Below are 22,420 nucleotides of genomic sequence, written 5' to 3'. Positions count from 1 at the left end.
TAATAAACGTCCTCTCCCGTGTATTAGGCACGCGAGAGTAATTTTAAAGATGCATTGTATTCATAGTGAGCGAAGTGCCGTGCTAAGACGTTCAAATAACATTTTCTGTCACGAAAAATTATCTCCTTAAAGTTAAGCGGAATTAAAAATTATCAATGCAACTTAATTTTGAAGTTAAAAAGTTTAATGTGTTTCAGTGTATGTAGATCAAGAACGAAAATTTTCAGATTGTTCTTATTACTTTTAAGCTGAAGTTTAACGGTGTTTTGATGGCAAGGAAACTAACTTTTGAGGGTTTTCTGTTATCATAAAAAATGCATTTGTTTCTAAATAATAAAAAATGTATTTAATCAAAATAATTTCCATAGCTTGCAACAACCTTCTCTCATCTTTTTGGTAACATTATTCCATTGACCAGGGTCACACCACAATTTTTTTCACATTGGATTATCAAAATAAATCCATTTTTCATCATCGGTAGCACTTCGATGCAAAAGGGATTTTCTTTTATACCTTTGGAGAAGGTTTCCACTGATTACCAATCTTCTTTCAAAATCTTTTTCTTTCAATGCATATGGCACCTATTTACCTTCTTTTTGGATCTTTCCCATCCATTACAAACGCTTACTAACTGCAGCTTCAATGACTCCTAAGGCGTCGAACATATGTTTTAGAGTTTGAGCTGAATCTTCGTCCAATAATTCTTGCAATTCCAGATCTTCAAAGTTTACTGGCTGACCAGGGCCCTCATTGTCATTTTGATCAAAATCAGCATTTTTAAATTGTCTAAACCAGTACTTGCATGTTTTAACAGATGGTGCATGCTCTTCATAAGTTTCTGCAATCAAACGATGACTTCCAGTGTCAACGAGCTATAACAAGATCAAGTCCCCAACAAGTTAAAGTCTATCTTTCATAAATCACACCACACATGTTTGAGTCAAGTACTTGTTAAAACTAATGTTTCTAACTTGCTTTGCCCCCCCCCCCTCCCATACACATACACACACATACACACACACATATAATACTCCTTAGCTTTATACTTATAGCAAGGATGCGTTCGTAAGATGAGTCAAAAGATGATTGGCAACTTTAAAATTTAAAAGTAACAATTTAAATACTTCCTTTTGATTTGTTTTTTTAAAAAAACATAGTTCAGAATATATTTTGTGAAATGTATGATAAAGGGATATAAATCTCTCACATATTCATCTCGTAAATCTCAAAATTTTCATTATATCAAACAAATCATAAAAAAGGCGATGGTTGAATTGAAACACTTAAGTATAGTTGCAAAATTAAAGAGAAGATAATCTACATAGCTCTTTTTTGGTAAAGGTGCTTTAAGGAGATCCCAATGTTTATAGATCCCAAACAAATATAGATTTAGGGGGTGAGGTTTAAATGCATTTTAAAAATATATTTAAATCCTTATAATAATTATCTTATCGAATTTAATAAGCTTTTGAGGTGAGGTTTTTATATAAATTATCAATGGTATTAAGAATCCATGAATATTACATTTCCGTTGACAGGTTCAGGAAAGAAGGTTACTCCGCAATGAATTAATGAAAATAGTTTCTAAGTACCAATAAACAGGTTAGTATCTCCGAAATTTTGTAAACTCAAACCATTAAATACATAGTTGTAGTACAAGATTATTACGTTATAAGACTATTTCTTTAAACAGACTATCAAAAAGAATTCTATTTTAATGTTAAATTTAAGAACTAAAAATTTAAAACTCAAAATGCTCAAAGAGTTCAAAGCAAAGCTGGTATCTTTGCTTAATTTGATAGCAAACCGTGGTTCACATGGTAGTAAAATGCAGCAACACAAATCGGGAATGTAATTATTTCAGCTAATAGCATCCATGCTCTTAACTTTACTGTTTGAATCATTGCTTGAAATTCATTTGTATCGTTCACATGTGGAAAGGGGTGGTTGGGTATTGAAACTTGCAAAAATCTACAAAGTGGTTCCCAACCTTCAGATATATTGTATTCAAGTAGTTTATAGGCTGGCACAATTTCCTTCACTTCTCTCTGATAGTTTTTATAAAAATCTATTTCTTCGCCTCTATCGAATGCTTTCACAAACTCTCCATGCGCATTAGACTCATTTTGAAAGTAGAAATTCGTTAATAAAAACGTATCTAAAAATTTAAAGTTTCTGAATATCTTAAGGGGAAACACCTTGCGCATGCAGCAAATACCATAAACTGTATCTTTCGCCGATTGACTCCATTTCAATGGATCTCGGGTGCTTAAGATCACTTTAGCATTTGGGTAGGCTCGTAATGCTTGTTTGTAATGGAAGCAAAGTGGTGCATCAACCCCAGCTAAAAATCCGTTGTCTAAGAAAAATTGTTTAAATTCTTCATCGGTTGCTTTTCCACTGTAGATTCTCTCCCATTCCTTCTCATAGAGATTTATATAACACATATGCGTCACCTTTCCTCGCAAAAGAATTCGTAAAGCAATCATTAATGAAAGAGTTCCAGTGCGAGGCAATGTTGCACCAATAACAATAAATTCTGACTGCTTAGCAGGCAATTGTTTGTCTAAAATCAAAATAAATTTTTTGCATAAGTTTTCTAATTGTAAATTAAAAATCTTTATATCTCTTTTCAGTTATTAACCCTACATTAAAAAAAAATCAACAACTATTTCATTGGGTGCATCAACTCCTTCTTGTAGTTGATTCTTGTTTTAAATAAATATTTTAATGCATATTTAGCGCGAAAGCTTTCTATAAAAAGTTTCAGCTTTCAGTTTTTCTTTAAATTTTTGTGGAAGTGAATGCTCTTTACCGATAGTTTAGTACAAACTCCAAGGCAAGTTTATCTGTTATACAAGATTTAAAAGTCCTAAAAAATCTGGAAATAATTTTGATCAATAATGGCATTTTGGCTCTTTTAATTTTGAGCGCCGGAGGTCTTCACTCTTGAGAGTAGGCGGCACAGATCATCAAAAAAAAAAAAAACAAAAAAAAAAAAAAACAGTTCTTTAAATGAAAAGTTAAGGCAAAGAGAAAGTTCTTAATCTTACTCATGGACTTCGAAGGGAGAAAGAGCGGAGAGGGTACTGGCCTCCCCGTCTCCACTCACACTTTTTTTGCCCAATCAAGCTATTTGAAAACCGCAAAATTATTGAGTATAACGAACGATTTGTGGTATGTGAGTCTTTTCAGAATCTGAATTTTGACTCATTCTCTTACATCAAAAGTACTCGTGTTATACATGTATCTCGCCTTATCTGTTATGAACCTAATCTGTTACCTTATCTGTTATGAACCTTATCTGTTATGAACCTAATTTTAAATTTTTTATTGTTTACAAGTTATGTTACGATATTTTCGTAATTAGAAGTTTTGAGTAAATTTGTCGGGTAATTTTTTTGTGTATGTTTAAACATCTCTTGTAAATTTTATTTTAAAAAATTTAAAGACCACAAAAAGTTTTGACTGCCGTGCTCATTATGCAAATCGTCAGTTGTAATCATTTTTAAATTGATTAACTAGATTATTAAAATTTATCACCGAATAATATCAAGGGCTGGATTAATGATCACCTGGTGGTAAAATCCTTAAAAACAGCCGTCAAAAAATATTTACGAGAATGTGCTTTAATTTATTAATGAGCGAGTTTACTATAAGTAAAGAATAAAAGCTCTCATCTTTAGGAACTTAAATTAAAAACAGAAGGAGTTTAAAATACTCTTTTCTGTTACATTTAATTTTGTTTACAGAAGTAATTCTTTACTACTAGATAATTTATCTCCTATATAACAAAGTTATCTTCTATATCTTCTAGATATCTTCTAGATAAGGAAGAGTGATAAAAAAGAAACTGAGAGAGAATGCATTACTCATTTGTTTTTTCTTTCTTATTTCAGATATTCAACTTTATTTCGAAATCTGTGTAAATAATATTTATAATATTTCAAGACAAGTTTCAAAATCAAGTAATGTAGGTATGTGCGCATTCGTCTGTTTACGGCACCAATTTTGTAATCAAAATCTGCGACCATTCTGTAATTGCGTGCTTGATGTGTTGAAACACAGTCATAAGAAATAGATACTATTGCGGTATTCCTTTAATCAACTCTTTGTTCGGATTTTTTTAGTGTCCAGTCCGCTTCAGAGTGCACAATTCTCTTCAGAGAAAACAAGCAGTTCGTAGATAAACGATTGTTTATCTACGAACTGCTTGTTTAAATTACATCTATTTCATCAAATACTTTGAATGCCTGGTGCTAATTGTTCTATTTATGGATGCAGTACTTCTAGGAGGCATAAGGGAGAGTCTCAATATTTAAAGTTCCTGCTTCTAACGACATTTTTAATAGTTCTTGGAGGGAAAGTCTGATTGCCATTATTCTTAAAGATCGTTATAAAGATTTAAGTTTGAAAACTCAAATAGAAAATAAGTGTCTGTTTATTTGTGAAAAGCATTATCTTCCAGAAATGATACTTTATAACGATTTAAAAAAGACATAAAAACCTGGATAATTGCCGACTCTGTGCCTACCAAAAAAATGTTTCATACCATCAATTCCAATACAAAGAAAATCTGCATCTGCCGTCATCTGCTAAAAAAGATACTTTAACAACTTTAAATAATATTACTACCTTTAAGCCTATATATAAATCATTTGAAGAGTTCTTAAATCGTATTAGCAGGTTAAAAACTTGTGGCTAGACCATGAGTGTGAGTCCTGTTGTGACAGAATTTAAACTTTACGATACACTCCAGACATGTTCTCGATATGAAATATCGAGGACATGTCTGGAGTGTATCGTAAAGTTTAATGATGTTGTGTATTTTAATCATGTTCTGTATTTTGTATATATTGAATGATCATTCAATATATACAAAATACAGAAGATCTATGCAACATAATTCAGCATCAAACCTTTCATCTGTTATTACTTCTTTTAACCTATGTTCTGGAATAACTGATGTCTTTGCATTAAAATCAAATCTTTAGGGGAAAATCTCAATGAATGGGACAGTTTTTGCAAAATGCTTTTTAAACGTAGATAAAATTGTTTAATATATATATTTAAATATGTTTGATAACCACCGATTCTTGCTCAATGATATAGTAAAACAAAAAAATTGGATTTGCGTTTGGCTATTGGAAAAAAGAGAGTTTTATTGGAGCATGACATTTGTCCCATTCATTAAGTATGTCTCATTGAATGGGACAAACATTAAAAATATAAAAATAAACGTATTTAATTCAATCAATTTTCAAATTAGTTTATTAATTGTAAATGTAGTTAAATATATAGATACATACATAAAGACCACACAAAAAACATTTTTAACTTTAAACATTTTAACTCTAATTAAATTTCAAAGTAGAACTTTCTCATTTTAGAATATTATATTTAGTTATTTTTATTTAAGTAAAATATTGCAGTATAAAAGTGTGTAAATAATACCCATTATCCATGGGGATAAAAGTAAGGGACTGCAGCATCCCTCTGCTGAGCTGTAAATAACACTTTGTTAAATTCATTCAATAGGTAGTATTTTGTCCCATTCAATATGCGCATCACTTTATCCAAAAATGATTAGTCACACCAAAAACACCATTAATTAAGCTTGAATATTTTACTCACTGTAATATTAGAGACTGTTATCTATTTAGGCATGGAATTTTATTTTCCATAACTTCAAAAGTTGCTGCAAAATCAGAAAAAAAAAACGTTTTTAAAAATTACTTTTTATATTCAATAATCGTCCCATTCATTAAGGTTCTCCCCTATATTAAACATTTTATTTCAAAAAAATTTTATTTATTTTTATCTAGGAGTGAGTTTCCCTAAACCAGAGAGAGTATTTTCGATCTCAGTCGTGTATTATGCTGATTGAGTGGACGTTATGCTGTTCTCGATACAAAAGCATTGAAAAGAGTGAAATTAAAAGTTTGAAAAAAAGATTAACCAATTCTAGTATTCTCGCTAAATTAAATGCGCCAATTACATTTATATTTCCAGGTCGTTTGAAGCTTACATTACAGAGTGTTCGTCTAGAAAATAAAGAATTAAAAAAGAATTAGCTTTGATTGAAAACTCATTGCTATTAGTAAAGATATTGAAAGTGATTTATTTCAAATAATGGCAGGAGCAGGAGCTGATAAAAATCAGATTTTTTTTCTTACCTAGCTCTTATTCACATGAACAAATAACAACATCTTTTAAAATTAATCTTTTTATGAGATATAATTGCTAAAGCTACTATGCCAAGTATGCTTTTATGAGATTTATGAAAATAACCGTTTTTAAGTGTGATATTCTACTAAACTATTATAATCCAATTGATTGAATTAATCAATTGAACGGAGGGATTTTGACTTTGATTCTCTTTGATTTTGTGGATACTTAGTTTTTCTTTTGCATATAAAAAAGATCTCTGACGTAAAGTGTAATTCAGATGATAAAATAATTTTAAAGACAGTTCTTTGGAAACTCGATTTGTGCAAAGTCTACAAAGTTCAGATATATTAGTTAAATTCCACTGTTTTTTAAAGTTTAAGTTACAATTAGCTCTGAATCAATTTTTTTTACAAAACTTTTACCTTGATGGCGAAAGAGAAACTCAACTTTTGTAAAAATTTCTAGAACTGGAGGAGACACTTTCCGAAAATCACCACGATTTTTAGCCTTTAGAAATTTATCATAAGATTCAGTGCATGTTTCTGGATTTTCAAAAAATTGTTCTGTTTTACCAGCATTAAGAAGCCTGTGCTTAACGTTTGCTGCCATAATTGAGAACTACGATTTATGCAATAAAATATGCTAAATACATAACCACTTAGATAAAAGATAATTTCTTTATCTCTATCAGAAAATTCAAAAGATGATAAACCATCTAAATTTAAAAAAGAATTATTGTAAAATTTGTTTGTAAGAAATACTAAAACATGATTGCATAGTTCATAGCCAAGAAGTCTAGTTGATTTTTTAGTCAGATTGCTCAAGGGAATTCCTTGATTAACATTTTTGTAAAACTTTCAGCATCATCATCAGCTTTAAAACCAGCTGTTTACTATCTCTAATAGAGATAGAGTTTGTTGTGAAGTATCTAAAAGCATTGCATGATTAATTCTTAACTCATCTCTATACAAATCAGGATAGCATTTGTCTTTAATTAAGGTAGTAATGCTTTTATCGAGCAGATTTTTAAATTCATTAAGAAAAATAGTTGGTTTAGGACTTTTTATTGTTAAATCTAAAGGAATACTTTGATGCTTTGAATTTGTATGCCTTGTAATACCTCTTTGAGATATGCACTTTTTAGAACAAATTGTGCAAGAAAATGAGCTATTAACTTGTTCACTGGACAACTCCAACACCAAAACATCTTTAACAAAATTTTCGTCTTCAAAAAGAATACCATTCTCCAAAAACAAAAAAAATAATGCTTCTTTATCAAATTCACCGATCAAATTTGTAACTTTTTAATAAAATCGCTTTTTATGTTAAATTCACCATTGAGTTCTTTGTGTATTTCTATTTTTTATGTACTCAGTTCTTGGTCGTCTGACAAATTTCAAACGTTTTTCGTGATTATTAAAAAAATCCAGATATTACGGCCCAAGTGACTATTTCTTATGACTATCTATTTCTTATATCGTTAAAAGAATGCATTCTGTCGTGTTTTTTTTTTTTGAACTTCACATCAACATAGTTATTTTTTAAAAAGTAGAACAGTTAAACTTCATTTTTGTGTGTGTTTTTTTTTGCTGTTACCACTGCTATTATTGAATTTACTGATGTAAAAAAACTTCGTTGTTTAACATTACTAGATAATACTATATTATTTTAATATTTATATGCTATCATTTAGCAGTTTATTTTTACATTTTAATTTTATTGATAATTTAATATGATAAATTTTTTATGATTGTAATTAATGAATGAGGTATCAGATGGTATTATATGATGCATCACATGGCCATTTTTTTAAAAAAAGAAAAAGTTTAGCATGCAAATAATATTTACCTCACTGCTCATAATTATTATCAAATGATAATTATGTGCAATTTTGTCATCTTATCAAACGATTCATGTGTTTTTGTTAAAACAGAAATAAGTGATTTCTATTTTTGAAAAGAAAAAAAAAAAAGTAAACAATATTCTCTTAAAGATATTTTAAAAATAATTGCATTTAACATTTTAAGGTATAATAGGGCCGAAAAAGAATATGCATGTATTTTGTTGTGCAGCAAATAAATATCTAGCAGCAAACTTCACATTGCTTTCACAAATAGACATAGAATGTAGAAATGGACATACACTGTTTATATTCATTAACAATGACGAATCACAAAAAACATTTATCGAACAAATCAATAAGGCATCAAGATTTGTAGAAGTCATGTTAAACTTCTTGTTAAAGAATCAAAAAACTGGACTTGCAATTTTTAAAGAGATTCTAAACATTTTGTTGGCTTTCGCAATAGGCTTTTCTTGAGTCAAATAACAGTATTACCAGCAACACAGTCATTACAGTCAACCTCAAATTCAAGTAACACTATTTCATCTTTGTCAGTTAACTTATCTTCTAAACATATAAGTGTTTTAGATTAAGAGCTGACCAGTTGTCTCCTAGAACAAAAGCCCTAAATTAACAGTTAAGCATTTTGGCGAGTGAAATTGCTACCAAAATGCGATAGCATAGAGAAGATGTAAAGGTGTTAAAGGAAAAGGTTAAGGTATGGGCAAGATTTAAACATCTCAATGAAACTATTGCTCACAAAGGCAAGACAATCAGAAGTTTGAGGATTAAATTAAAACTCCAACATTTAAACTTACAGTTGAATAAGCTTCATATTGCAAATTTTCGTGTAAAAAAACAGCTAGAGTTCGCACAAAGTTGTCTAATGAAGAAACCATCTCACGCCAACAAATTGCTGAAAACAATGTGGAGATTTATGTCCTTCAGAATGACATGCTTATGTTACAGGAGAAGATAAAACAAATGCAATAAAAAGTTCAAAATACCAGGCATAAGAAAGTATTTTCATCCAATACTAGGGTAATAATCTATTACATGCTGGCATGTCAAGTTCCTTTTCACTATATGCCACAACTTCATCATAAAGTGTAAGAACACAATGGATAGAGATTTAGTGACAACCCACATCGCACAACTGTAGAGCAGATGATGCGTGAGCTAGGTGTTATTTCAGAACTCCAGACTGCTGAGATGGCTTTCTCAACAAAAAATTCGACATTTTGTTTTGATGCTACAACCCAAGAGAGGGTTCATGTAAATGTTGTGCACTTAAAAGCTAAATCTTTATGTATGGTTGTAGCCATTGATCAACTTGCTGGAGATGCAGCTTATGAATAAATGAGTCATATGGGGGTGGGTCAAAAATATGGGGGTGGGTAGGCGGCGAGAAAGTCTAGTAGCGCCAAATCAATTAAAATACTAACAATTTTTTTAACAAAATTTTTCATTAACGCTTTACGTTGAATGAAAATTTAACAGAAGCGAAGTATGACGTAAATCACTAATCTCAAAATATAACTGCATAGCGTATTCTATTGTTTTTTTCAAAATAAATTGAAGCCAAAATTGATATTCAAAAACAAATGAAAAATATTTTTATTATATGAAATCATATATATATATATATATATATAGTGGCGATAAAGTAAATAGCACAGATTGATGTTCAGTATGTAGTTATACATTTTCCAGAGATTTGAGTTTTTGAGATCTAAACTTTTTTAGCCAAATAAGATATTAATTTTAGAAGATAACATTACTGAGTAAGAAAAGAAAGTAACTTAGTTAAAAAAAAAGTACAATCATATATAAGATTTAGAAGTACAGAATAAGAGGGCAATTTAAATAGCACACCCTGTACAAAATTATCATTTCGTCTTTTTGCTACCAAAATCATTGAGGTTTTTTGTATAAATAGTTAAGAAAACTTTATTAGAGGTAAATTAATATTTAGTGGGGTATCCTTTTGAGTCAATAACTGCTTGACAACGACAGCCCATTAACGAGATCAATTTTTGGCATCGTTTAAGTGTAATGGCGTCCCAAGCAGCCTTTATTTCAATCCAAAGTCGGTCTAAATTTGTTGCAGTAGACCGGTTTATGTTTCTGTCAGCTTCCTCCCACAAATTTTCTATCGGATTTAGGTCTAGTGATTGTGCGGACCAATCCAAAACATCAATCTTGTTAGCCCTATCACATTGCTACTACCATGTTTTACAGTCTGAAGAGTATACCGAGGGCTAAGTTCTTGGTTTTGGAGATGACGAACATACCGTTTTCCATCGGGTCCAAAGCTATTAAGTTTAGACTTGTCAGTCCAAAGCACATTTTCCCAAAAACGTAAATCCTTGTGTAAATGCTGTTTTGCAAACTTCAAACAGCTGATGAGATTACATTTTGTGACCAGTGGTTTTTTTGGGCAGCCCTTCCAAATAGCTTATTTTCGCGTAAGCGACTTTTAACAGTGCTGACAGACAGATCGAGTTTTAAATTTTGAGCAATTTGTTCTCTGCGCCAACAAAATGATTCAGCTCAGCAATACGAACAATGGCTGCATCTTTTCTGGGGGTTGTCTTTCGTTGGTGAGACTTGCGTTTTTTGTCGCCTAATGAACCAGTGTCGTTAAATAAATTAATAGCATTGATAACTTTCTTACGAGAACAACTCAATCTTCGAGCTATTTCAGAAGCAGTTCAATCCTATATCTCGGAATGCCTGTACTTGTACTCGAAAGACATCTGTTCCATGGTTACCTCGTCCCATAGTTGATAGATAATGATTTTTTTTTTTTTTCTAAATGAATTACAAGAATATCCTTTAAATACTGAATGGAATGATTATCTTTTGATATAATACAAGAATTTAAGTTTTTTTAAATAAAAAGTAAATGTGTGCTATTTAAAATGACCGCCAAAAGATAAACATGATTGCTTAAATGCTCAAAACAAGCCATTTTGACAGCTATAAATGTCAAATGAGTATTTCCGTTCAATGAGGTAAACATTGTTGATGCTATAAAAAATAACAGCAATTGCTATTAATACAAAAAGTTTGGTATCAAAAAGTAAAACCAACTGGTCATGAAAGTGTGCTATTTATGTTGTTGCCACTGTATATATATATATATATATATATAATTTTTTATTTAAACTAAATAATTAGCTTGGTCTATATTACATTGGTTTATATTACATCATCAGATGTTATGCCGATACCACTGATATATAAAAGCTCTATACAACCAAACAACTCTAGAAGGAACCTCTGAGTTGTTTGTATTCACAGCGCTTATCTAATAGTTTATGCAGCATTTATAACTTTGTAGTACATATCTTAAAAACTTATGCATTTAAAAATATTTTATCTTAAAAAAAAACTCAGCTGCCTACCATGCAGTTGTGTTATTAACTTTCCAGCACATAGCATTGGGTAATTAAAAACTAAAAGGTGCATAAACTATATAACAATTGCTAATTATTTAAAGTTTGAGATTACTGCACAAGCAGATATATACTTTTTCTTCATCACTACTATTAAAAATACTAAACTTAGAACAAACTAAATTTAAACAAACTAAAATTATACAAACTAAAATTAAACAAACTAAAATTAAAATTTGTACTTATTTTTACTGAGAATTCGTATTTTATTTTATTACATTTATTCTAAAAAACGAAAAGCAGAAAGTAAATATACACCAATTTATTGTAAGAATACATTTTGTAAATTAGAAGAATATTTAGGTTGATTAGTATTTTATTTACGCAAACTAAAGAAGTGAAAAGCACAACTATTACATCGCTTATTAAAAGTAATTAAAAAGTTCTTATGTTTTCGGAGTATTTTTTAACAATATAGTTTGCATAATTAAGACTTCAGTAAATTTTCTTTTAAGGAAAAGTTTTAAATCGAATATATTTGTAAATTGAAAATAAGTGTTTTTTAAAAAACTGTTAAATGCCAAGACCGCAAGCATCTCGTTTTATTGTTCCAGATAATGAGTTAGTACGACCGAATGGCATTTTGACTTTAAGATACAATCTTACAGCATTTGTTCGTCTTTTATCAGATGAACATTCGGTCGCAAATAAGGCTTTAACTTTTGAGTTGCTTAAGCTGGTCATTGTTAACTTATCGAGTTTGAATAAATTAAAAAAAAAAAAGAAAAAAAAATGATATTAAAAAAAATAATAATTGTAATAATAAATAACATCGAAGTACAGGGTGCAGGAAAAGTTCGGAAACTTTTTTTTTGCTTTAAAATTTTTATTGAGTAAAACAATGTTTTATTAATATTTTTATATTGTTGAATTTGTTATTCAATTTTCTCTTGAATGATGTATTAAACGTTCTGAAGTGTTTTATTTTCAGATGTCTATCGAACGTGAAAACATTCGTACGTTTATAATTTCCCTGCATCAGCAAAATAAACGTTAAATCGAAATTGTGCGTTTACTCAATGTAAGTAAATCTGTGGTGTCTAAAGCAATTAAACTTTTCAAGGAATTGGGCCACACTAAGGACCGTCCTCGCAGTGGAAGACCAAGCACTGCCAACACTCCTGCCAACCGCAAACTGATCCGAGACCGAATTCGACGAAATTTCCGCCGTTCAATGAGACAAATGGCCAGAGAAATCGGCATTGATGAGCACAGTGTCCGTCATATTGTCAAAAAAGAACTTAAACTTAAGTCTTTAAAGCTTCAAAAAGTCCTGCATCTTGATGAAAAAAAATGCGAAACAAGAAAACAAAGATTTCAAAGGTTCTTTTTTCAGACGAAAAATTCTTCAGCGTTGAGCAAGCCCACAATGTCCAAAATGATCGTGTACTTGCTTCAGGGTCTTCTGAGGCTAACAAAAAAGGTCGCATCGTTTCACGCACCCAGAAGCCAGCTGGAGTAATGGTTTGGGCCAAAGTGTCATTTTTGGGCAAAACAGAGCTTATTTTTGTCGAAAATGGAATCAAAATCAACCCCAACAAGTATGTCACCAACATTCTTCAAGTCTTAGTGTTGCCTTGGACCCAACAAACCTATCCGAATCAAAATTGGATCTTTCAACAAGATTTTGCGTCAGCACATCGACCAAGAACGACTCAAGAATTTTGTAAAAACAATTTTCCGGCATTTTGGTCGCCTCAGCAATGGCCGCCGTATTCGCCCGACTTGAACCCACTCAACTACGCCATCTGGGGGATTCTAGAGGCAAAGGTTTGTTCTAAACCACACAAGTCGGTGGAGTCGTTAAAGCGCGATTTGGTGAAAGCGTGGAGCAAAATCGACGAAAAAATGGTGCGCGCCGCAATTGATCAGTTTCCGCGGCGTCTCAGAGCTTGTATCAGAGCAAATGAAGGAATTTTTGAAAATGAACTTTTGTAATTAAAATTGTATATATTTTTTGATGTTCTTAGGTTATTACATTTTTTTCGACTAATAAAATTATAATACAATCCTTTATTAAAAAGTTTCCGAACTTTTCCCGCACCCTGTATTTAAAGAAATTAATTTAAAAATATTTCAGCTTTTTACAACTGTTGCATGATTTTGCAATAATTATGCGCTTTTCTATTAAATATGCAAAGTTGCGATTTTTGCTTTTTTAGTTTACGGACATAAAATACGATTCAACCGAATGTTTGTATTTAAAATTTATCTAAATATGTAATATTCCGCTATTTCTATGAAAAAAAATCTAACGTTAAACAAAAAATAGATTTTCATTTGAAACTTATATATTTATCAATATTTGAGCTGACGATGTAATTTAAAATATTGACTATCATCAGTTTTTTAATTTTAATATAACCGCTTGTTAATTCCGCAATCATCTTGGGAGGCCAAAACTGGCTTCAAAAAGTTTCCCGTATAAGCTATACAGTCATATTTTGAGATCAGTGGTTACAAAGCGTTGTGGAAAAGATTTTTAAATAATGGCGAATATTTGAGTTTTTGGTGGGATTTTTTAAAACTTTGACTTCGAATAAAAGCACTTTCTGTTGATTTGATCATAATCAATCATTAAAAAAAAAAAAAGGGGGATTGGGGTTGGGGGAAGAAACTGCAATAGAACCCCCATAAGCTCTTAGTAGAAACATATTTTATAGAAAATTTTTTCAATTTATTTGAAATAGCCACTGAAAAGGTTTATAAGCAACGAACTCAATTACCTTATAAGCAATAAACTCACCTTCTTCAAACATTTGGAGCATTTTGCTGTTCATTTTGTTTTGCGTTCATACAAGTTGCAATTCTTTTAAAAATATCTTCGTTATAATCAAGGGTGTGCGCATTTTAGTGTAATTCAGTCAACGGGAATTATGGGATGCTTTGTACAGATTTACAGATTAAAGTAATTTCCGCATAACTAAGTATAATTAGCATGTGGGCTTCGATCACTCAAATGGCGATCGAAGTCCACATGCTAATTATACTTAGTTATGCGGAAATTATTCATGCGAAATTTGTACAAATTATGCTGAATTTGAGTGCTTTAGTCAAGACCAATATCTGCTAACTCCCAATAATTTTAGGCACTAAGCATTATGGGATGTCTTGCGGGACCAAATAATGCAGTGCAACTAAATGAAATATATCAATTTTTGCATAATTATACTTTAATACACTTTTGTAATGGTATAGATGTGTATTTGTAACCCAGCTTTTGAAAAACAACTAAAAAAAAAAAAAAAAAGCATAGATAATACGAGGCAACCTTTTTTTGCGTCTTGCTTCGTGGTGCCATAGCTCGATTATAAAACTTTATAAAATAAGATATTCTCGTGTATACAAAGTTTCTAGTTAGACTTTCTTTCAAGTAAAAGGCATCATGAACATGTTCATTATAAAGATATGTAAAATTGCTATCACTTTTTATAACACCAATAAGTTGTTGCATAGTATTTCTTTTATTTAATAAAACTTTCATTTGCATTACAAAGACAGTTTCTATTTTGTGAAGCAAGTTTAGTAAAAAAGAATCAATATTAAATAAATTTCACTTGTTGTCAAACTTGAAAGATCTTGAATACATTTTTGACAAATTTGAACTTTCTTTATCAAATAATCAGCAATTGATCTCAAAACCTCTTTAACTGAGTGTGAGAAAACTAAATCACTTGAAACATTTAGTAATAGACAAGGTTATAATTATTTTTTTTTATAATCCAGATCACTTGTTCATTTGTAGAGATTTGATTCTCAAATACTGTTGGTAATTGAGTCAATTATAACTGCAACAGAGAAGTCTGACTCTGGGAGACAATTACTGTTAGAATTAGATGCTCTGTTGAAAGGAGTAGTAGCACATTTTGATAAGCTGATTTGAATTGGATTGCAGTTGGTTTGTCATTCCAAACCCCTTTACTTTGTGTTAATGCAAACTCTCAAACCGTTGGGCTATTGTATAGATTTATTATATAGAGTTAAATCAGAACATGTTGGTTTATCTGCTTTTGGTTTACAAGAAATCAGTATGTTAAACAAAATATCCATAATTTTAATAAAAAAGGCTGTCGACAAAGCATTTTCAGTCAATAGTTTGACAGAAGGATATACATTCAAAGCAGTAGCAACTTGACTACTAAATATTTGTACTATCCTAACTAAATTGGTTGAACACATGGAATTATTACTATAAAAATAAGCAATTGGTTGTTTCCATTTTGTTGATAACCTATGGACAATAGAAGAATTTGGTTCACTGGTTTGCTATTAGATTGAATTCCAAAGACCTTGTTATTGTTTTTGTCAAAATCAAGATGTTGCTTTAAAGACATTTCATCAAAACAATGCTACAGTTCTGTTCTGATTTTCATAGTGTCCACATTTTTAGTAGAGCCATAACCTTGTTGGAAAATCCAGGTTCTAGGGTCCCAAAAGAATTTTCAAGAAACATTAAAATTGTGCTTCAATCAGGTAATGAAAAAACTCTTCTAAGCACTTTAAAAGCTTGTTGAATGCGATACATAATCCTCAAAGCTAAAAGTTTTTCTTTAACAGTCCAACATTCTTTCCACGTTTGTTTACACAATTGATGGCTGAACAAAAAAATGGCGTATTTAATTTTATCATCAGTTTATCTACGAAATTATTATATATATATATATATATATATATATATATATATATATATATATATATATATATATATATATATATATATATATATATATATATATATATATATAAAGTAAACAACAGTGTTTCATAAAATATTATGCTTAGAATATGGCCTGCAAGATATCCCATAATCCAATGTACAGACAATTACACTGAAATATATGGATTTTTAGCTAGGCTGGGAGGCATTGGTGTCAATCAATGTCTGATAATGTTTGATAACATACATAATGTGTATTATCATAAAATTCCCTTAATTTTTAAAGTCGTTTTGAATAACAAATTAAAAACAATTCACTCAATTATTGAGAGCTGGAATATTAAAAAGAATAATATGTAAGTAAAATAATATATATATATATAAAAAAAATGATATTTTTATGTGATATTCTCATCAAATATTATATCCATTAATGTATTAAATAATCCTAGAAGGAAACCCTGAGTTGTGTGTACTCACAGCACTCAGCTAATAGTTCATGCAGCATGTACATATCCGGTATCTTGCTACAAAAATTGAAAATATAAAATTTGTCAAAATTATCAGTAGACTACTAACTAAAAGGTACAGAAATAAGGCGCTTCTACAATTTTACCCCCCTCCCCCCCCTTAATTTTATGATTGACTCTGATAGAGAATTTTATGCTGATTAAGAATCGTAAAAAAAAACATAGGTCTCAAAACCAATTGAAAGTACTCTAATCTGAAGTTGAAAGTACAAATCTTGAATTCACTAACTTTACGGTTGATATTAGTCCGGTAAATGAAAATAAGCAATTGCTCTGGTTAAAGTAAAAGCCTATTACCAAATGCTCAAAGCGAAAGCAAATGCTCAAAAATACTTGAATAAAGTTTCAGCAAGAGTTGCACATTGCCATGTGCAACTCTTGCTGAAAGCCAGCCTTCAACTAGTCAGCTAACTTGCAGTGAGATATTGATTTTTTCTAAAAATAATTTAGTAAAAGTTTTTTTTTTGTTTTTTTTTTTTCACTATTTACTAATGATCAGAAGAAAAATTTGAATCTTATCATATTAATATTTGTTTATTGTACCATTTCTCAGGTGGCTTTTTTGCAAAAGCATCACCTTCCGACATACCAAAAAGATTGAAGTTACCAGGAGAAACCGAAGAAACAAAGAATTGGTTTAATGCTGAGCTGCAAAGTGTAGTGATGTTGGAACAGCTATACTATTACCGATTAAAACATTTTTAGTATGAGCATTTTAGTATTTTATACATATATATATATATATATACTTATATATATATATATATATATATATATATATATATATATATATATATATATATATATATATATATATATATATATATATATATATATACTTTGAACACAACTGTCTATCAAATGGTAGATGAAGATGAAATTAGTCTTGAAGCAAATAGAAGTTAATTAAGTGAATAGTTTATTGTTGAAATTATTATATATACTTTGAACACAACTGTCTATCAAATGGTAGATGAAGATGAAATTAGTCTTGAAGCAAATAGAAGTTAATAAAGTGAATAGTTTATTGTTGAAATTATTATCTAAGGATTATGTTACTTACATCACATTAGAGCTAAAGCAATTAGATTTCTGCACTGCTGACCAAGCAGGCGGAGTTGTTGTTTATTTTCTCTGTCAGTTACAGAAAAAATCTCTTCTTCTTGAAATATATCATCTTAATTGTCCTCAAAATCTGGGTTATTTAAATGTTTTGCAATATTTTAGAGGATAAAGCATACAGTAATACATGCAGCAATCATCTCCAACTTGATTTTATATAATATTTTCAGCCAACGCTCAACTTTTTCGCTTGATGCTCCTGAGTTTAAATAATTTATTTTCATATTTATATCATTACTTCACAGTATTCATGAACTAATTGAATTTCTTGATTTGTGAATCTTTGTATTTCGCAGAAATCCATTAAACTGTTCATTTTGTTATGCCCATTAGAGTTTAAAACAATATTTTAAATTTGTTATAAGCTATCATAGGTACAGTTACACCTTGCTTTGTTTGGGGTTTTTAAGTAAACATCTAGTGTATTTAGATGAAACATAATAAATATACTTTTACTGAACAAAAACCAAAATGTAAACGACAACGTAAAACAAAATATATTTAAAAAAAATCATTTTCGCTTTAAACTTTAAGTTTCGTTTTTTTTTACATAAAACGGTCACGAATATAAATAACTACTTATTATAGACTAATATTAAAACATCAGTTCAGAAAACATATAACTTCCTGCTCGAAGTATTACTTGCCGTCAGATTGTTCATCAAATATTTTGTGTTTACAAATTTAAAAGACGAGTAACATCTGCAGCATTCCCACGGTGCATAGGAACATGCTCTAAGTTCTTGTAACACATCTCCAGAAATTTTTTTTTTTTGATTATCAACAAAAACGTTTCCTCGTTCAAAAAATGTGATCGATAACTTTGTTTAGTGGGAGCCTGGGGAGAAATCACATATTTTCGGGGAGTGCCCAGGAATTTTGTTGTTCAAGATAGGTAACTAAGAGGCATGGGGCATACTCAAATTTCTAGTATGTTGATACTGGTGTCGAATGAGGATGACTTGCAAAAAATTGGAGCTAGACCAACCCCGTCCCGATCCCTAACTTTCCCTTTCCTAGAACTACGTCTGCTTTATTTATAAAACTTTTTTTTTTGTTCTATCTTAAACTAGATCAAAATTAATCGACATATTTCAAATTACATCAAAAAAATTTTTTTCGTTTAAAAATTAAGACCATTTAAAGTTATTTCAGGGGTAATTGGAGGTAGTTTTAAGCTTTGCATGGTTATAAAATTCCTGGGCACCGCACAGTGGAAAATTGTAGAGCAACAGCATATCATAAATGTTTTTTACTAATGTCGCTACTGTCATTATATTTCAATTTTATTTAATAGTTTAATGGTCAATCATTACTATAATGCAGGAATTTCACATAATTTTATGTAAAAATAAAAGATTTGAAGCCTTATTGTTTATTACTTTTGCGGATGTTCATTTCAAACCTGTTCGCTTCATCACTTTAAAAGTTAATTTTCTATAAAACTTTCTAGCAATAAGTATAAAGTATTATACATTTTTGAAAGGCTCATGTTTATGGAGATTTTAAGAAAATTATACATTTTTACTTATATGGTTCAGTTTAGGAGTAATTATTTGAACAATAAAATAAATGAAAAAAAATAATATTCTTCAAGTTCACTGAGATTTTTGGTAGTTACCCACGCTTCCCCACGCTTTACATTTAATGTAGTATTGTAGCCTAGGTGTTTATTAAAAACATGTATAAGAATGAGTTGAAGAAACGTGCGGTTTCCGAAATTATCGAGAAAAAAGTGATAAAAGTAAAAAAACAGAAAACCGCTTTTTATCGTCGTTTCAAATTTTGTTCATTTATAACAATAGCTTGGTATATGTTTTTTAATTTATTATCAATTTTTTATTGATACCATGGCATTCTTTTATTTTTGCACTCCTTTTGTGGTGAATGTACACTGCCAATATATAAAGAGTTGAAACATTTACATCAGTATAACAAATTCACAGTGGAAATTAAATCGACTCGTTTGAGTATTGAATATTACTTAAGTTACTTTTGTGACTTGTTAAAATGACAACTTTTAAGTGTTTGAAATGTAAATTATTGCTTTCCTATATTGATGGAGGAAAGACAGTTGAGGCACTGTCAACAATTTTAAAAGAAAATTATCAACTTTCTGAGGACAACTTGTGTTTCATAATTGGTGATATTTAAAGGCACATTATTCCGTCTTTTAATAAACGATGGATACTGGCGTCACGGAAAAAGGAAGCTTTTTTATTTAAGAACAGTGATTGGTTGGATATTGTGTATCTTTACCTAACTCAGAAGAGGCAATTACCGACTCCACGCCATTTACTTCTTTTGAAAAACGCGGAAGGCCGTGCATGTCTTATGGAGATTCGTCAGAATCCAGCAAAAAAAGAAAAAATTCCATGTTACTTAAGGAATATGGATTCGAGCATATCTTTAATACATATCTTCAGGCGTTGCATTCAATAGGAGAAGAAGCAGAAGCAAAACTTGTGGAATCATTAAGGATTGCTGATAAAGACAAAAAAAAATTAATATCGAGTTTTATGGAAAACGCAAGTCAGAAAAATATGCTAACTGATGAAGAAGCACTCAGCGTGTTTATTGATTTAGATTTAACAAAAGCACAATATTTGTACATGAGGAAGGTGACAAATGAACGAAACTGTTCCATATTTCCACCATATTGTAAAATTCAAGAAATTAAACAGACCTGCCATCTACCATCTTCTGCAATAGAAATTACGAACACACATCCGAAAATTCTGGAACTGCAAGATTTATTGGATCACTCTGTAGCTAGAATTTTGACCATAGATTCCGTGTACAGTATTGAATTCAAGCATTTAATTTCATATAGTAAATAGGGCTGTGATGGTTCCTCTGGCCAAAGCCAATACAAGTAGAAACTTCCAGAGGAATCTGAACTTATTTCTGATGCAAATTTGTTTACTAGTTCTTTGGTGCCATTCAAACTAATTGATAAAGTAACTGGCGCAGTTGTTTGGCAAAATCCGGCACCTTCATATGTTTGTTTTTGTCGACCTATATGCATAGAATTCTGCAAAGAGACTTCCATGAAAACTAAAGCCATTGTAGATGAAGTAAAGAGCCAAATAAACTCTTTGCGTGAAATGTGCAAGAACTTGATGAAGATACTCTGCAGCTTTTGAAAGTCAACGAACTGATTTCAGGAACTGAAAGTCCCTAAGTAGTTATGATATAGTACCTTTAAGGTGGTACCAGGGTAAAAAACGGCTATTTTTGATAAAATTTTGAAAAATACCAAAATTAATGTTTTGAATTCTTAAATCTACCTATTTCAATATGCGTTTTGCAAAAAGTCAAAAATCTTCTTAGTTTTAATCAAATTTGGCCTTTTTTTAAAGAGCAGTTTGGTTCTTGCTTCATAACAACGACCTTAGAAACGCTTTTTTTCTCGCTAAATCTCAATTTTTCAGAAAAAATAACTTTTCATAGAAAATAGATAATAGGCTGAAATTTTGCAGGTTTAAAGATGAACATATTACGAATGTTGTCTGTGAAGCAAACTTTTGTTATTTTTTATTTAAAACTCATTTTTATCATGCTTTGGTCCCAAACTACCCTTAATTTTATATCTTAAAGTTCGAATGTCAACCTGGTAAAATTAAAAATGTTTTAAAAAATTCTGTTTCATAGACAAAATTTTTAATACATTAAAGAATTCATGTTCAAATTTTCAAGCAGTTTTGACTCTTTTTGAGTTAGTTATATTAGATGAAAGAATAAGCAGTTTTGGAGTAACATAACACTAATTATGCGCATAATTAATGACGTCATCACTAAAAATTTTTTTGGGCTACTGTTTTATATACTTTTTTTGTTCATTAATAGAAAAGAGCTAAAGTCTATTAATAGTTTTCAATTTCTTGTTAAAAAGTTACCTTTACCCTGGTACCACCTTGTTGTTTTCTCGCAGCGAACACAACGTTTCAGTTCTACATTTTCTCTTCTCCTTAAAATTCCCTTTACAAAAAGTTTTCCTTCAATTTATACTATACAAAGAACCTCAAATATGCTCATAAAATAAACCGCTTAAACTATATTTACAACATATCAAATAAACTACGTCAATCAAATCCGCCGTAAATAGTTTCTTCACGCAATTCAATTACACTCCTCCTTGATCCTTCGGGATCACATTTAATTCAAAGCAACTCTTGCTTTGCGGAACATCACATCAATTGTTTCTTTTGCGGATCCAAATCTCAAATACCGCTTCTGGCAATCCAACTACAACGCCAGTCGCACCCTCTCGTCAGGCTACTCTGCCAAACACGAGAAACGTTTTAGATCAGCAAAAGAGACATCCATTTGTTCCTCATCTCTCATCTTCTGCTTCGTACACAAATCATGCCACGTAGGCATCCAAAGGAAAAACTCGATAAATAGACATCTTCGATTCTCTTCACATCCTTCTTATCTTCTACTCACAAACAATCGAAGACAAAGTATTACTTCGCAACAAAACTGGAAAGAGCACTGTCAACTCAACGCGTTGCTTCTCTGCAACGACTTTGGTTCGCTGCGACCAAATTGCGGCATCGGATATACCATCGTATTTTTCAAAGATGTTCTAATTATTCGAAGATGGCTCCATCATGTGCCCGGTTAGCTTCTT

General features: G+C 30.5%; 1 protein-coding gene and 1 pseudogene across 1 annotated transcript; one reads left to right on the top strand and one right to left on the bottom strand.

Moving 5' to 3' along the window:
• Positions 1-1,433: 1,433 nt before the first annotated feature.
• Positions 1,434-16,114, bottom strand: LOC145187648 (uncharacterized). The gene is made up of 3 exons (XM_090075374.1): positions 14,747-16,114; positions 14,222-14,612; positions 1,434-2,566 (listed from the first exon to the last, which is right to left on the bottom strand). The coding sequence occupies exons 2-3, from the start codon at positions 14,253-14,255 to the stop codon at positions 1,791-1,793; spliced, it is 810 nt and encodes a 269-aa protein (XP_089931500.1). The 5' UTR covers positions 14,256-14,612; positions 14,747-16,114; the 3' UTR covers positions 1,434-1,790.
• On the top strand, positions 8,210-9,373 carry LOC149893271 (uncharacterized; annotated as a pseudogene).
• Positions 16,115-22,420: the final 6,306 nt, after the last annotated feature.

The sequence above is a fragment of the Hydra viridissima genome, unplaced genomic scaffold (assembly GCF_058129835.1).
Source record: "Hydra viridissima isolate aposymbiotic clone 2 unplaced genomic scaffold, HvirCarnegie_v1 scaffold_1, whole genome shotgun sequence".
NCBI classification, from domain to species: Eukaryota; Metazoa; Cnidaria; class Hydrozoa; order Anthoathecata; family Hydridae; genus Hydra; species Hydra viridissima.
This window is presented reverse-complemented; position numbering and strand designations above follow the sequence as displayed.